Genomic DNA, 14,867 nt, shown 5'->3' on the forward strand with positions numbered 1-14,867 from the left:
TAAAGGTTTAATCTTTCTGAATGTAGATGTCAAATTTTCTCAGCATCATTAATTGAGAAGATTATCTCTTCTTCATTGAAATACTTTGGTATCTTTGTTAAAAAAAAATCAATTGGTCATAAATACAAGATTTGTTTCTGGATTCTCAATTCTGTTTCAGGCATGAATCAGTATATTTCCCTACCAGTACCACATACAGCCTGGTTATTGTAGCTTATGGTCATTTTTAAGATAAGGAAGTGGGAGCAGGTATTCTCCAGTTTTGTTACTCTGTGTCAAAATTCTTTTGGCTATTATGAGTCCTTTATATTTATTTTAGGATCATGTTACTGATTTCTACCAATTTAAAAAAAAAAGCCTGCTGAGATTCTGAAAAGGATTCTATTGGATCTACTTACCACTTTGGGGAGAGGTCCCATCTCAATAATACTGAATATTCCAAGCTATGAAAACAGATTGACACAGTTTTTAAAAACATGCAGTATGGCTGTCGCCGTGGCTCACTAGGCCAATCCTCCACCTGTGGCGCCGGCACCCCGGGTTCTAGTCCCGGTTGGGGCACTGGGTTCTGTCCCGGTTGGTCCTCTTCCAGTCAAGCTCTCTGCTGTGGCCTGGGAAGGCAGTGGAGGATGGCCCAAGTGCCTGGGCCCTGCACCCACATGGGAAACCAGGAGGAAGCACCTGGCTCCTGGCTTCGGATCAGCACTGTGTGCCAGCCGCAGCAGCCATTTGGGGGGTGAACCAACAGAAGGAAGACCTTTCTCTTTGTCTCTCTCTCTCACTAACTCTGCCTTTAAAAAAATAAATAAATAAATAAAATTTTAAAAACATGCAGTATTATATTAAAAATATTTTGAGTGGCCGGTGTTGTGACATAGCGGGTTAAGCCTCTGCCTGCGATGCCAGCATTCCATGTGGGTGCCAGTTCAAGTCCTGGCTGCTCCACTTCTGATCCAGCTCCCTGCTAATGCCCCTGAGAGGGCAGCACAGGATTCCCCAGGTGCTTGGGCCCCTGCACCCATGTGGGAAACCTGGAGGAAGCTCTGGGCTCCTGGTTTCGGCCTGGCCCACCTCAGGCCATTGCAACCATTTGGGGAGTGAACCAGTGGGTGGCAGATAACTCTCTGTTTCTCCTCATCTCTAACTATTCCTTTATGAAAAAAAATTTGAAATAATTCCATTATAGCAATGATTCTCTGATAAATAATCTATTTTTTAAAGATTTATTTATATTTTTGAAAGGCAGAGTTACAAAGAGGCAGAGGCAGAGAAAGAAAGAGGTCTTCCATCTGCTGGTTCACTCCCTAGATGGCTTGCAACTGCTGGAGCTGCACTGATCTGAAGCCAGGAGCCATGTGCTTGTTCTGGGTCTCCCACGCAGGTGCAGGGGCCCAAGGACTAGGGCCATCTTCTGCTGCTTTCCCAGGCCATAGCAGAGAGCTGGATTGGAAGTAGAGCAGCTAGGACTCAAACTGGTGCCCATATGGGATGCTGGCAATGCAGGCAGCGGCTTTATCCGCTATGCCACAGCACCCGCCCCTAAATAATCTATTTTACATATGAAGGGAATGTTAGGGTGAAGATATACAAAAAATTATTTGGATTTTTAAAAAACTTCCCTACCATCACAAAGCTATAGAAAAGCTGTAAATATTTTCAAAGTGACTTTTGTTTTTTGGTCCTGAATCATTTGACAGTGAGTCACCAACCTGACAACCCATCAATTCCAAATATTTCAGGGGACAGTTCCAGCAAGCAAGTTATATTTTCATACAAAAAAACAAAAACAAAAAAAACAAAACAATTAAATCCGTCAAAATCAGAAAACCGGTAACATTTCCTCCATCCATGCTCTGACCCTATTCAAGTTTTGCCAGTTGTCCCCATCACATCTTTTATACAAAAGGGATCCCGCTCAGACCTGCACACTGCATCCGAGCTCTCATCGCTTGGGCTCCTCCCCCTGAATCTGGTAGGCCAGCTCTGGAAAGATCACGGGCAGTGGAGTTCTCAAGGGTCACTCGACACAGGCGTCTGGTGTTTGCTGAGGATTGCATCCAGGTGGAGCGTCTTGGGCAGGGACATCAGAGGAGCCGTGGTCGTGTTCTCTTCATGCAGCCCGGCCAGCGATGCTGGCTCTGCACCGTTACTGAGGATATCTGACCTCAGCGCTTGTCTATGAAGTTTTTCTTTTCTCCTTTATGATTAAGAACTATTTCGGGCCCGGCGCCACAGCTCAATAGGCTAATCCTCCGCCTTGCGGCACCGGCACACCGGGTTCTAGTCCCGGTCGGGGCGCCGGATTCTGTCCCAGTTGACCCTCTTCCAGGCCAGCTCTCTGCTGTGGCCCAGGAGTGCAGTGGAGGATGGCCCAAGTGCTTGGGTCCTGCACCCCATGGGAGACCAGGAGAAGCACCTGGCTCCTGCCATCAGATCAGCGCGGTGCGCCGGCCGCGGTGCGCCGGCCGCAGTGCGCCGGCCGCGGCAGCCATTGGAGGGTGAACCAACGGCAAAGGAAGACCTTTCTCTCTGTCTCTCTCTCTCTCATTGTCCACTCTGCCTGTCAAAAAAATAAAAAATAAATAATAAAAAATTTAAAAAAGAACTATTTCGGAGTGGCGCCATGGCACAGTAGGTTAATCCTCTGCCTGCAGCATTGGCATCCCAGATGGGCACCAGTTCTAGTCCCGGCTGCTCCTCTTCCAGTCCAGCTCTCTGCTATGGGCTGGGAAAGCAGTAGAAGATGGCCCAAGTCCTTAGGCCCCTGCACCTGCATGACGATCTGGAGGAAGCTCCTGGCTCCTTGCTTTGGATCAACGCTCCAGCCATTGCGGCCATTTGGGGAGTGAACCAATGGAATCTCTGTCTCTCTCTGTGTCTCTCTCTCTGTCTGTCTCTCTCTCTCTGTGTCTCTCTCTCACTGTCTGTAACTCTACCTCTTGAATAAATAAAATCTTTTAAAAATTAAATTAAAAAAGAGCTATTTAATGGCTGGCTGCTATACAAATCCTTGTCCCTCATCAAGCTTTCCATTTTCTCGTATAATTATACCTGATAATTTCCTTTTTTTAATTCAAAATGCTATTTTGATGCACAATTTTCCTCTTCTGGCCAGTGGGAGTCCTTTCAACAAGGTCCCATTTGACATTCGTGTACAGATCTGTGCCAGTTCTGAGTCCCGTCGTCCCTCAAAGGAGCCTGCACTAAATGAACGAATACGATATGTCCCCCCGAACTCACACAGGAGTTGAGTCTTTCGCTAATGCTGCTAAGAGGGTGGAAGCTTAATACATGATATTCAGAGGAGGCCTTTAGGAAGTGATTAGGACTAGATAAGGTGTTAAGGTGAAATCCTCATGACCTTTATAGTGGTGGCTAAAAGACAGACAGATGGACACACGCCAGAGGCATACACATGTGCTCCCTGCCTCTTGCATTATCTTGGAACTCTGCCAGCCACCTGCTGGGGTCCCTGGATCTTACTATGAGCCAAAATAAACCCTTTTTCTTTATAAAGTAGCAGCCAGCTTCAGGTATTCATTACAGTAGCACAAAAGGTGACTAATACAGGCCTCTAGTTCATCTGAGAGGAAACTGATATTTAATAGCCAAGATAGGGATGCCAGGCATGCTCACTGCTACTCGGATTTGGCTGCTTCCTGTCCTTTTGTGAACAGAGTAGGGAGTGTGTGTGCATGCATTCGTTCATGCATACAAGCAGCACACACATGCTCCATTCTTTTGAAAATTCACACTTATTTTTAACACTCCTGTATGAAGTCAATCTCCCTCCACTGTTGCCTGCCCTCTACACTGCCTCTCCTTGCCTGGCTGCCCTATGTGGATGCTCTCCTCCTCCTGCCTGGCCTCTGATACAGCAGACTGGCTGCTCTAGAACTGTGATGTCTTCCACGCCCTCCTCGTGCACTTGCTTGCACGGCTTTAAGAGGGGTTGATCCCTCCTTAAACTCTATACCTTCAGTGCGTCTCCGGCCCTGCCACAGTCCCACATCTACAGAATTGCATGATAGGGACATTTTTAGTATTTTTAGCCTTCATATTAGTGATTGTACCTCAAAGACCTAAGAGAGGGGTGTGTGTGTGTGTGTGTGTGATGTTTTGGAAGCAAAACCATTGGGATCTCTTTCTTCGGAGGATTTCAGAAAATAAAGAGGTTTATAGTCGCTGTACATTTGGTTATGACTGCAGAGGCGATCGTGGGAATGCTGTGATGCTGTGACTTCTGAATGGATTTGCGGGAAAGATGTTTCTGAAATACAGGCTGAGTGCAACCTGGATGACCCCATCAAGCTGCTGTGTTTTAGTGATTCACACTGAGAATGTACTTTTCCTTCAACAAGCTTCTCTGTGGGTTTCCTGGGGAGTCAGGCTTGGGAAGCCTATGGAAGCGGAAGTCTTCCATTCTGCAGGCTTATGATAATTCATTTAAATCTACGCTTAAAGTGAATGACTTAGAGTATACAAAGTATACCTCTACAGAAATGGTGGCACTTAGAAATACATGTGTCATTGGGATACCCAGAATGTGTAGTGAGAGCTTGCTGGTGAAGCACCACAGCCATGGAACCCTCAGGGTGACGTTTGGCTGTGTTGCGCATTTTCTGGATAGTTTCCAACTCCATATTTTGTTGGGTTGGTAGTGTGAAGCCCCTGAATTAGTAATATGCAAATCTATATTAGGTGCCAAAATGTCTTTTTTATTTATTGTGTTCATTTTAAGACCTAAGCTACAGCAGGTCAGTTTCCAGAAATTCATGGAAAATAATTTCTTCAGTGCAAGCAGTCTGCTCTTAAGTGGATTTGTTTTGTTCATGAGTATATTTAGCACCAGTGCCCCAAAAAAGTAATATGGACCATTAAGTGCAGCAGTTCATCAGAATTTATTGGATTGCACAAGGAAAGGGCAAGTAGAAAATTCAAGAGGTTTTTGGTTTGTCTTCTATTGCCAGGATTTATTGACTTCTTCATAACGTTACCTCCTTAGTTATGGGGTTGAGGAGAGAAGTGAAACTGTACTTAATTTTCACAGCTGTGCTTGAAATTTCTCTTGTCTGGACCCAACCCCTTTCCAGTGCTAACACTTCTGACCAAGCAGATCATGAATTCATCTTGTTGGATAATCTCAAGAATGCTAGTGTGGGTTATTCGTGTTGAATTTTCTTCAGTTTGGGTCTCTTTATGAGAACATCTAAGAAGCAGTCATGGGAACAGTATGGAACTGATTGTCATGATCATGTTTGGTACCTGACACTGAAAATATGAAGTGTGTAGTGTGAAGTCGCTGTTTTAATTCGAGCTGCAATAAAAGGCATACAGGAAACTCTAATTAAAGCCTTATTGTTAACTCTGATTCATGATCCGGTTGAATAGCATTTGGTGTTAACATAAGCACTGTGTTCTGTCACATCTCAGAGTGGGTAGTTAAGGTATAATGTGTAGGCTCGTTAGATCTTGGACTTTTTACCTGATGTGTGACCCCGTTTGGGGCCCCTTAGATTCTCCTAATGTCCATTCAGCAGAGGTAAGTTTTCCATGGTTTTTATTTCTTCCTGCTCAGTGCTGCCTAGAGGTTTCCAACTGGAGTCGGCACATTAGCTAATAAGAAACAATCTAGGCCGGTGCCGTGGCTCAATAGGCTAATCCTCCACCTAGCGGCGCCAGCACACCCGGTTCTAGTCCTGGTCGGGGCGCCGGATTCTGTCCCGGTTGCCCCTCTTCCAGGCCAGCTCTCTGCTATGGCCCAGGAGTGCAGTGGAGGATGGCCTAAGTGCTTGGGCCCTGCACCCCATGGGAGACCAGGAGAAGCACCTGGCTCCCGGCTTTGGATCAGCGCAATGCGCCGGCCACAGCGCCGCAGCGGCCATTGGAGGGTGAACCAACGGGAAAGGAAGACCTTTCTCTCTGTCTCTCTCTCTCACTGTCCACTCTGCCTGTCAAAAAAGAAAGAAAGAAAGAGAGAAAGAGAGAAAGAGAGAAAGGGAAAGGAAGGAAAGGAAGAAGAAACAATCTAAGTCAAAGTAGAGTTCATGGGCGATTATGGAGTGCTGTGTTGTGGCAGTGAGACTGAAAATAGTAACAGCAACTACTAGCAAGGAGAGATACTGCCCATCATAGGAAAAAGGCTGGGATAGGATCCACTGGTGAAGGTCCTAGTGGGAGATGGGAGAGTAGGGTTATGTGTCTCAGCTGTGACAGATCCTGGAAATAAGACTGGTCTACAAAACCTGTTGCATAGGACCTGTGGGGAGACAGCGGAGGAGGTGTAAGGCATCCACCAACCTATGCTGTTGGAGCCAAGGAGATGGGACTTTTCTTTCAAACCCTAAGTGGATGGTTCTGGGGAACTTCTCTTTTCTTTTTTTTTGTAAAGATTTAATTATTTGGCAGAATTGAGAGAGAGAGCAAGAGAGATCTTCCATCCACTAGTTCACTCTCCAAATGGTTTCAACAGCCAGAGCTGCTCCAGGCCAATGCCAGGAGCTAGGAACTCCATCCAGCTCAACCTTGTAGATGGCAGGGGCCCAAATACTTGGGCCACCTTCCACTGCTTTCTCAGGCATGCTAGCAGGGAGTTGGATTGGAAGTAGAGCAGCCAGGACTTGAACTGGTCCTTTGATATGGGCTGCTGGCACCACAGGCAGTGGCTTAACCCTCTGTGCCACAAAAGTGGCCCCTTGGAAGGTTATTTTAAGAATAATGAGTGATGGGGCTGGCACTGTGGCACAGTGGGTAAAGCTGCCACCTGCAGTGCCAGCCTCCCATATGGGCACCAGTTCGAGTCCTGGGTGCTCCACTTCTGATCCAGCTCTCTGCAATGGCCTGGGAAAGCAAGAAGATGGCCCAAGTGCTTGGGCCCCTGCACCTGCGTGGGAGACCCAGAACAAGCACCTGGCTCCTGGCTTTGGATCAGCTTAGCTCTGGCCATTGAGGCCAGTTGGGGAGTGACTAGCGGATGGAAGACCTCTCTCTCTCTCTCTGCCTCTCTTTCTCTCTCTCTGTTTAACTCTGACTTTCAAATAAATACATAAATCTTAAAAAAATAATAATGAGTGGTAAACGTTAAACGTGAGAAACATGTTGGAAAATTCTTTTTGGGTTGGCTTTCTAAATCAGAGAGAGAGAGGGGGACACTGATTTTAAAGAACCTTGGATTTGGATAAAAGAACATCTGAATGAAAGTTTAGTTTCACAAAATCCAAGAGCTGGGTACAAAAGTTTAGTTTGTTAGGATGTTACTTGTAATAAGTATTTGAAAGTCTTTAGGTGCGCCAAATATATGAATATATGTAATACCATTGAATCTCTAACCTCATTGTAAAATGGTTTTTGGAATTTTTTATTTACATGTAATATTTGTATACATATTTATGAGGTACTGCGGCTATCTACATAAGGTGTAATGATCAAATTAGGGTAATTAGCATTTCCATCCCCTCAGACATTAAAGTATTTCTAAGGGTTGGGAACCTTCAGATTCTTCCACAGTTTGAAATATATCACAGATTGTTGTAGACTGGTTACATTGCTGGGCTTTAGAATTCCACACTAATTCCTTCTATCTAACCTCTCTCCATTCCTCCTTTCCCTACCCTTTCCAGTCCCTAGTGACTACTATTCCAGTCTCTTCTATGAGATCAGTTTTTTCCTTTCCACAAATGAGTTTGAACATGTCCTCCTCCAGTTCATCCACATTGATGCAGCTGACAGGATGTCATTCTCTTCATGGGAGAATAGTAGTCCATTGTGTATATGTTCCACATTATCCATTCACCCAAGACGATTCCACATCTTGGCTGTTGTGAATAGTGCTGCAGTAAACATGGGAGCACAGATGTCCCTGTGATGTAGTGATTTCCTTTCCTTTGAATATATGCCAGGAGTGGTATTGCTAGATCATATGATAGTTTGGTTTTCAGGGTTTTTTTTTTTTTAAAGGAATCTCATTGTTTTCCACAATGGCTGTACTATTAACAGTCCTACCAACAGTATATAAGAGTTCCCTTTTCTCTACGTCTTCATCAGCATTTGTTATTTTTGTCTCTTTGATAATAGCCATTCTGAGCAGGGTGAGGTGGTATCTCATTATGGTTTTGATTTGCAGCTCCCTGGTGATTAGTGACATGGAGCATTTTTCATATATTTGTTGATAATTTGTCTTTTTAAAGAATTTTTATTCATATCCTATGCCCATTTGAAAATTGGATTGTTTAATTTTTTGCTGTTGAATTGTTGAGCTAGCTTTATGTATCCTGAATATTAGTACCTTGTCAAATGCATAGTTTGAAAATATTTCCTCCCATTTTGCTGGTCGGCTTTTCACTCTGTTTTTCTGCGTGGAAGATTCTTAGTTTGGTAAAATGTCATCTATTTTCACTCTCACTGCCTGTTCTTTGGGGGGCCTCATCCAAAAGATCTTTGTTTATACACAGTACTGAAGTGCTTCACCTATGTTTCTTCTGGTTTCAAAATTTTAGGACTTTTGAGCCAACTTTTGTGTATGGTGAAAAGTAGGAATATAATTGGATCTGACAGCCAGTTTTCACAGCACCATTTACTGAAATGATTGTCCTTTCTCCAGTGTATTTTATTGATGACTTTGTCAAAAATCAGTTGGCAGCATTTATATGGACTGGTTTCTCCATTCTCTACTCTGTTCCAGTTGGTCTGTAAGTCTGTTTTTATGCCAGCACCATGCTGTTTTGGCCACTGGAGCTTTGTGGTATATTTTGAAGTCAGGTATTGTGATGCTTATCTACCCAGTCTCCAGACCCCCAAGGATTACTCTTGGTCTTCTCTGTTTTCTATTCTGAAAAACATCATTGGTATTTGATTATGATTGCACTGAATCTGTAGATCACTTTGAGTAATGTGTTCATTTTAATGATATTAATTCTCTAATCCATAATAAAATAAATAAAATTTATTTTATTTTTATTGGTATAAAAGTGCTACCTTTTTATATATTGTATCCTGTAACTTATAAAGTGATCTTTGCTGACCTAATTTTCCCAAGACAAATATTAATTAAAAAAACTTTAAAATTGAATGTTATAATTTTGAAGTTGATTTTGATATGGTAATTATAAAAGTAGCTTGTAGATTTCCATAGGGAATGCAAATTAAGTGAGATGTTGCTTCATAGCCACTACAATGGCTATCATCAAAAACTTGGAAAATAGCAAATGTTGGCAATCATGTGGAAAAATTTGGAACTTGTACACATGCCAGTGGTTAAATGGTGAAGCTGCCATAGAACACAGTTTGATGAGTCCTCAAAAAGTTAACCACAAAGTTATCATATACAGCAGTACTTCTACTCCTAGGAGTATACTCCCCCCAAAAAACCGATAAGAGGTACTCAAATAATGATACAGTATTCATTGAGCTTTATTCACAGTTGGCAAAGGTGGAAACCAGCAAAGTGTCCACCAGTGGATGAGTGGATAAAAAGTGACATACACATAACAGTTATTATCTAGCCATAAAATGACAGAAAATTCTGACACATGCTACAGTGCAGATGAGCCTCAAAAATAGTTTGCTAAGTGAAATATGACAGACAGAAAAGGACAAATACTCTGTGGTTGCACTTATATGAGATGCCTAGAGTAGGCAGATTCATGGAGACAGAAACAGATTGGAGAGTTCCCAGGGGTGGAGTAGAAAAGAATGGGTAATTACTGCTAAATGGCCATGGAGTTTCAGTTGAGGGTGAAGAACAAGTTTTGGAAGTAGGTAGAGGTGATGGTTGCACATCACTGGGAGCGTCATTAATGCCACCACAATTTACATTTAGAAATTGTAAAAATGGTAAATTGTATATGATCTTTGTTATACCACAATAAAACTTTAAATATTAAGACAAAAATAGCTTATTTATGACAGTAATGATTTGAGGGCTGATATTTCTCTCTGTGTCTCCCGCTCTCTCTCTCTCTCATACACACACACACACAAATTCTGTGACCAACTTCTTAGTTTCAAATGATTAAACCCGTTGAAAAGGCCACAGAAAAGGTCAGTGTTTGTTAAATTTCCTTTTAATAAAGGAAACTCTAATATAGAAAAATAAAGGGAGAAATAGAAACTTACCCCCAAAATGTCCTCTGTCACAGTCCTTTAATAATTTTCCATGGCCTTCACCACGGCTCACTAGGCTAATCCTCCACCTAGCAGCGCTGGCACACGAGGTTCTAGTCCCGGTCGGGGCGCCGGATTCTGTCCCAGTTGCCCCTCTTCCAGGCCAGCTCTCTGCTGTGGCCCGGGAGTGCAGTGGAGGATGGCCCAAGTGCTTGGGCCCTGCACCTGCATGGGAGACCAGGAAAAGCACCTGGCTCCTGGCTTCGGATCAGCGTGGTGCACCGGCCGCAGCACACCAGCCACAGCGGCCATTGGAGGGTGAAACAACAGAAAAGGAAGACCTTTCTCTCTGTCTCTCTCTCACTGTCCACTCTGCCTGTCAAAAAAAAAAAAAAAAAAAGGAATTTTTAAAAATAAGATTGGCCACATTAAAGAAAAATTGGCTTTAGTATTGTAACACATCAGTTACTGAGGCCCCATGTCCTATTTCATGAATGAAATTTTGTGTAGCTGGAAAATTCCTTTTATTTAAACATCTCAGCTGTTTTATTATAATAGATGGTATCAATGTTGACAGAATAGTAAACAAAAAATTAAAACCTTCATTTAAAATACAATTTGGGCAAATATTTCATTATTTTAATCCTACACTTATTCCACGAATTGATGAGGAACTGAAGTATTTTAGAGTGCTTCAAAACGTCCATGGCCAAGTAGGAAGTTTGTTGTGGGACAGAATCTTTTTGATGTCCATGCCTGATGTTTTTCATAGTGTGCAATCTACCTTGAACTTTTCGAAGGCTCTTTGTGTAATACCACTTTTTCTTGTTCCTCGCAATATGCTCCGTCGTTATAAAGGTAAAAACTAAAGAATGTTTATACTTGCCTTAGTTCTTCTGTTTGGTGATTGCTTGCATCCTATCAAAGTAAAAATCCAAACTTAAAAAAGACCGACGACCTTGGGCGCTTAGAATTTTCTTCCACTTAACTCTGCACCACAGTGGCCTAACCTTTTTCTTAAAAGGCCATTTCATACGATTTTCGGCTCTGCAGTCTCTGTCCCAACCACTGAGCTCAAAGCTACTGGGTGGGGATGGCGGTCACGTGCCAACAGCACCTCCTTCGCAGCAACTGGCAGATCCGTGCTCGGCTGCTTCCGCAGGTGCATCGCCGCTTGCCGCGCTGGCCCCACGCAGGCGCGCCGGTCCCATCCGGGTCTTTTCACCAAAACGTGACGGCCGTGGAAAGACGGCCCGGCTTGCTGAGGCAGCAGCTCTGAGAGAAGCTGTGTGCGCCCAGTGGCCAAACCGGAAGCGACTAATCCCCGGAGTCCTGGTGCTTTCCAGAATGCGGTCATGAACGCGATTTCATTCTCTGTAGACACCTGGTCTCCTCACTCCCTCCTGCCAAATGACAAAACCGCCCCTCCGCTGTTTCTCCTGGGTCCTCGTGGCGCCGTCCGTGGCCCAGCGCGCGCTGACAGCCGCTTGTGTCTCCGCAGCGTGTACTCGGGGCACCAGTCCATTCTGATCCCCCCGTCGGAGCTGGAAAGCAACCCTGCCCTGTGGCTGCTCGCCGTGAGTCAGTATAAAGTCCGGGACACGTTTTGCTCGTACTCCGTGATGGAGCTGTGTACCAAGGGGCTGGGCTCGCAAACGGAATCCCTCAAGGTAAGCGGCCGCGGGCCCTCACCTGTCCTCACCGTGTCCTGTGTCACCCCGTGTCCTGTGACGGTGCCTCCCTGGAGCTGCTCGCCGCAGCGGGCCGAGGTCCCCGCTGTTCCCACGCGAGAACGTGCTTCGCCATGAGTGTGTGCCCCTACTAGGTCTGCTCAAAAGATCCTAAATCTGGCCAGTGCCGCGGCTCACTAGGCTAATCTACTCTGCCTGTGGCGCCGGCACCCCGGGTTCTAGTCCCGGTCGGGGCGCCGGATTCTGTCCCGGTCACTCCTCTTCCAGTCCAGCTCTCTGCTGTGGCCCGGGAGTGCAGTGGAGGATGGCCCAAGTGCTTGGGCCCTGCACCCCATGGGAGACCAGGAGAAGCACCTGGCTCCTGGCTTTGGGGGTGAACCAACGGAAGGAAGACCTCTCTCACTGTCTAACTCTGCCTGTAAAAAAAAAAAAAAAAAATGCATTCAAACACTTCTTCTCCAAACCTTGTCCTTTGGTTGTTTTATCTAGCAAATTCTTTTTCCTATGCATGATAGTCACCATTATTTCTTGCCATTGATTAAAATACGTTTGTAATAGCATACTGAATGAGTGTATGTTTTTCCCCAACATTCTGGAATGAGTTAATCAATGCCATGGGCACAGATCTGAAAATGAAGAGTGTATTACATTTTCTGTTGTGTATATGGGCTTTCAAGGGAAAGAGGCTTGGTTACACAAAGCTAAAAAAACTTGATGAAGGCTGACCCAGTGGCACTGTCATCATTTCCAGGCACGAGGACTGGACTTGTCCCGAGTAAGGACCTGTGTTGTTGTGGCAGAAGAACGGCCGCGAATAGCCCTCACACAGTCATTCTCAAAATTGTTCAAAGACCTGGGCCTCCATCCACGGGCTGTAAGCACCTCATTTGGCTGTAGAGTGAACCTGGCGATTTGCTTGCAGGTGAGTTTCGTTGATCGCAATAAGCAGCTGAGTCAAAAAGAGTAAACAGTGTATTTACCCTTGCTGACGGTTAGCTGCAGCTAGGAGAATATCTCAAAAACAAATGCATGTGATTGGGGCACACTTTTTTCTTTTCCTTTTTAAATTATGGTCTGCATTGGTATCCATTATCCATAGTTAACATTCAGAGCACTTGCTGTGTCTTGGAACGTTTTAATTTTTGTGACAGAGCAGTTTGCCCAGACCTGTACAGTCAGACTTTTAGTAAATACTAGAAGACTGTTTCACCGTGGGCAGACATCCCATCTCTTAAAACACCTAACTCATGAGCATGGACAGTCCCTTCCATTGGAGGAGTCACACTGTGTGAGCAGGTTGGGGAGGCGGCTGCTGTCGTGGTGGTCCGTGGTAATACACAGCCAGCATTTCTGTGAGCTGGGTTGAAGTGAGGGAGCTCTCCCAACATAGATGTGCATTCTTTTTTTTTTTTTTTCCCTTACATCTCATATGACCATCTTCAGTTTTTTTTTTTTTCCCTTGTTTTGAATTTCTAAAATGCACCAATCAGCTGAGAGCGCCATGCTGGTTCGGGCTGTGGAAAGGAGGGAAAGGGAACACACAGGAATGCCCTCCCCGGAGCCCTTCCTCCGATTCCACCCAAAGCCAGCCGGCCCCAGGCAGAACTGCAGAGCTGGTGGTGTGAACACACGGAAGGAATCGAAGCTTTGCTCACACCAAGTGCTGGGAAGGTGCAGGGCTAGCAGGCCTCACCTTCCTCTGCCCCTCTGCCCCTCTGCCCCTCTTCCCCTCACACCCTTTCCGTGCCATCCTAAAGATGCGTGTTTCCGGCAGCTATTTGAGTGAGCCTCGGAAGGCTCCTGGTCTGGTTTCATCCAGATCTGGAGGGTGGCCTCAGCACCTGTGTCTGAGGCAGGAACCTCCTGTCCTCCCATGTGACAAGTCTCTGAAGCGATCATTGCAGGAAGCACACCTACAAAAAGGTTTTCCTAGGACCTGTCCTCCTCGTTGAATTTCATTCTTTTTTAAAAAGCTATAAACTACCAGATTCTATCAAAGGTCAAGTAAACCTTATGCTATAATTAAAATTAATTCCTCTGCCTAAAGAATTGCATTGTTTGTCTTACCAAACTAGTTCTTTAAGTATTGACATTTTATTTTCCCTATTCACATTTATCTGCTCATAAATGTTTGTAGCCATTTCTTCCATTAGGATGGGAAATATAGAAATCCCTTCCTTAGCTAAATTCAGCAATAACAGATGTAACCCCGACATAGACTGCCTGGTAAAGAACAAATCAGGAATTTATGAGAGAGAGAGAGAGGATCATAGTGATGCTTGCTTGTCTGTTTTTTCTTCTAAAATGTTGAGGGGACTGAAGGAAGAAGAGCAGAGAATTAATTCCATGTTAACTCTTAGCTCTCATCCACTGCAGCAGGTGACAAAGTTTTGCAGGTGACGAAGTCCTACAGTGCTTGATCAGACAAAACAAAAATCCTGTAGCTACACAGGGAAAGAGTACGCACATTTATTAATCATTCATTCACTTAATGCTTTATTTATTTCCATTCCCGTAGGTCCAAAATGTTTAAGATACTTTATAAACTAAAAGGAGCTCATACACTATAAAGGAAGCAGGAGAAGGTAAATGACACTAAAATTTGGATAAAAAATAAATAAAAAGGAAGGTGACAGAAAAGCAAGGGTAGGAAAGTGACACAGAATCAGGAATGGAGTTATCCGAGAGCTGTTTGCCTCAAAGAACATGAAATAGGAGTTCTGGCATCGCTGTGTCCTCAGCACCCAGAACCATAACGACATGTGATGGCTTTTTGACAAATAAATAGGTGTTATAAGAATGTTGAGCAAATGAAATTTGACATTCTTCATAGGAAATAGTAATGTATTTTTATGAAAAAACAATCCCATCTGTGTAACCAGTAATTCAGAAGTTAATACTCCTGATTACAGGTCATGCTGGTATTTTGCAATCTTGGCAACATTTTAATGATTTTTGTACATTTTCCATTTTTGTCTGCTTGTGTACTTTATTCCCAACTCACTTTCAGCTACAAGTTCCTTTTATGAATGGTTGTATTGGAAAATAGTTGGAAATATCAAGCTGTCTAGTAAA

At 44.2% G+C, this 14,867-nt stretch overlaps 1 protein-coding gene across 4 annotated transcripts in view; it reads left to right on the forward strand.

The window, feature by feature from the left end:
- The window catches only part of DIP2C (DIP2 acetate--CoA ligase C (putative)), a 488,945-nt gene that overhangs the window by 424,960 nt on the left and 49,118 nt on the right, over positions 1–14,867 (forward strand). For all 4 annotated transcript variants that reach the window (XM_008249365.5, XM_008249366.5, XM_008249368.5 and 1 more), the window contains 2 exons: positions 11,603–11,771; positions 12,544–12,714. In XM_008249365.5, coding sequence (XP_008247587.1) covers positions 11,603–11,771; positions 12,544–12,714 — 340 coding nt within the window. The remainder of the gene's footprint in view (positions 1–11,602; positions 11,772–12,543; positions 12,715–14,867) is intronic.

Source organism: Oryctolagus cuniculus, chromosome 13, assembly GCF_051225735.1.
Source record: "Oryctolagus cuniculus isolate XC-2025 breed Fujian yellow rabbit chromosome 13, ASM5122573v1, whole genome shotgun sequence".
Taxonomy (NCBI): domain Eukaryota; kingdom Metazoa; phylum Chordata; class Mammalia; order Lagomorpha; family Leporidae; genus Oryctolagus; species Oryctolagus cuniculus.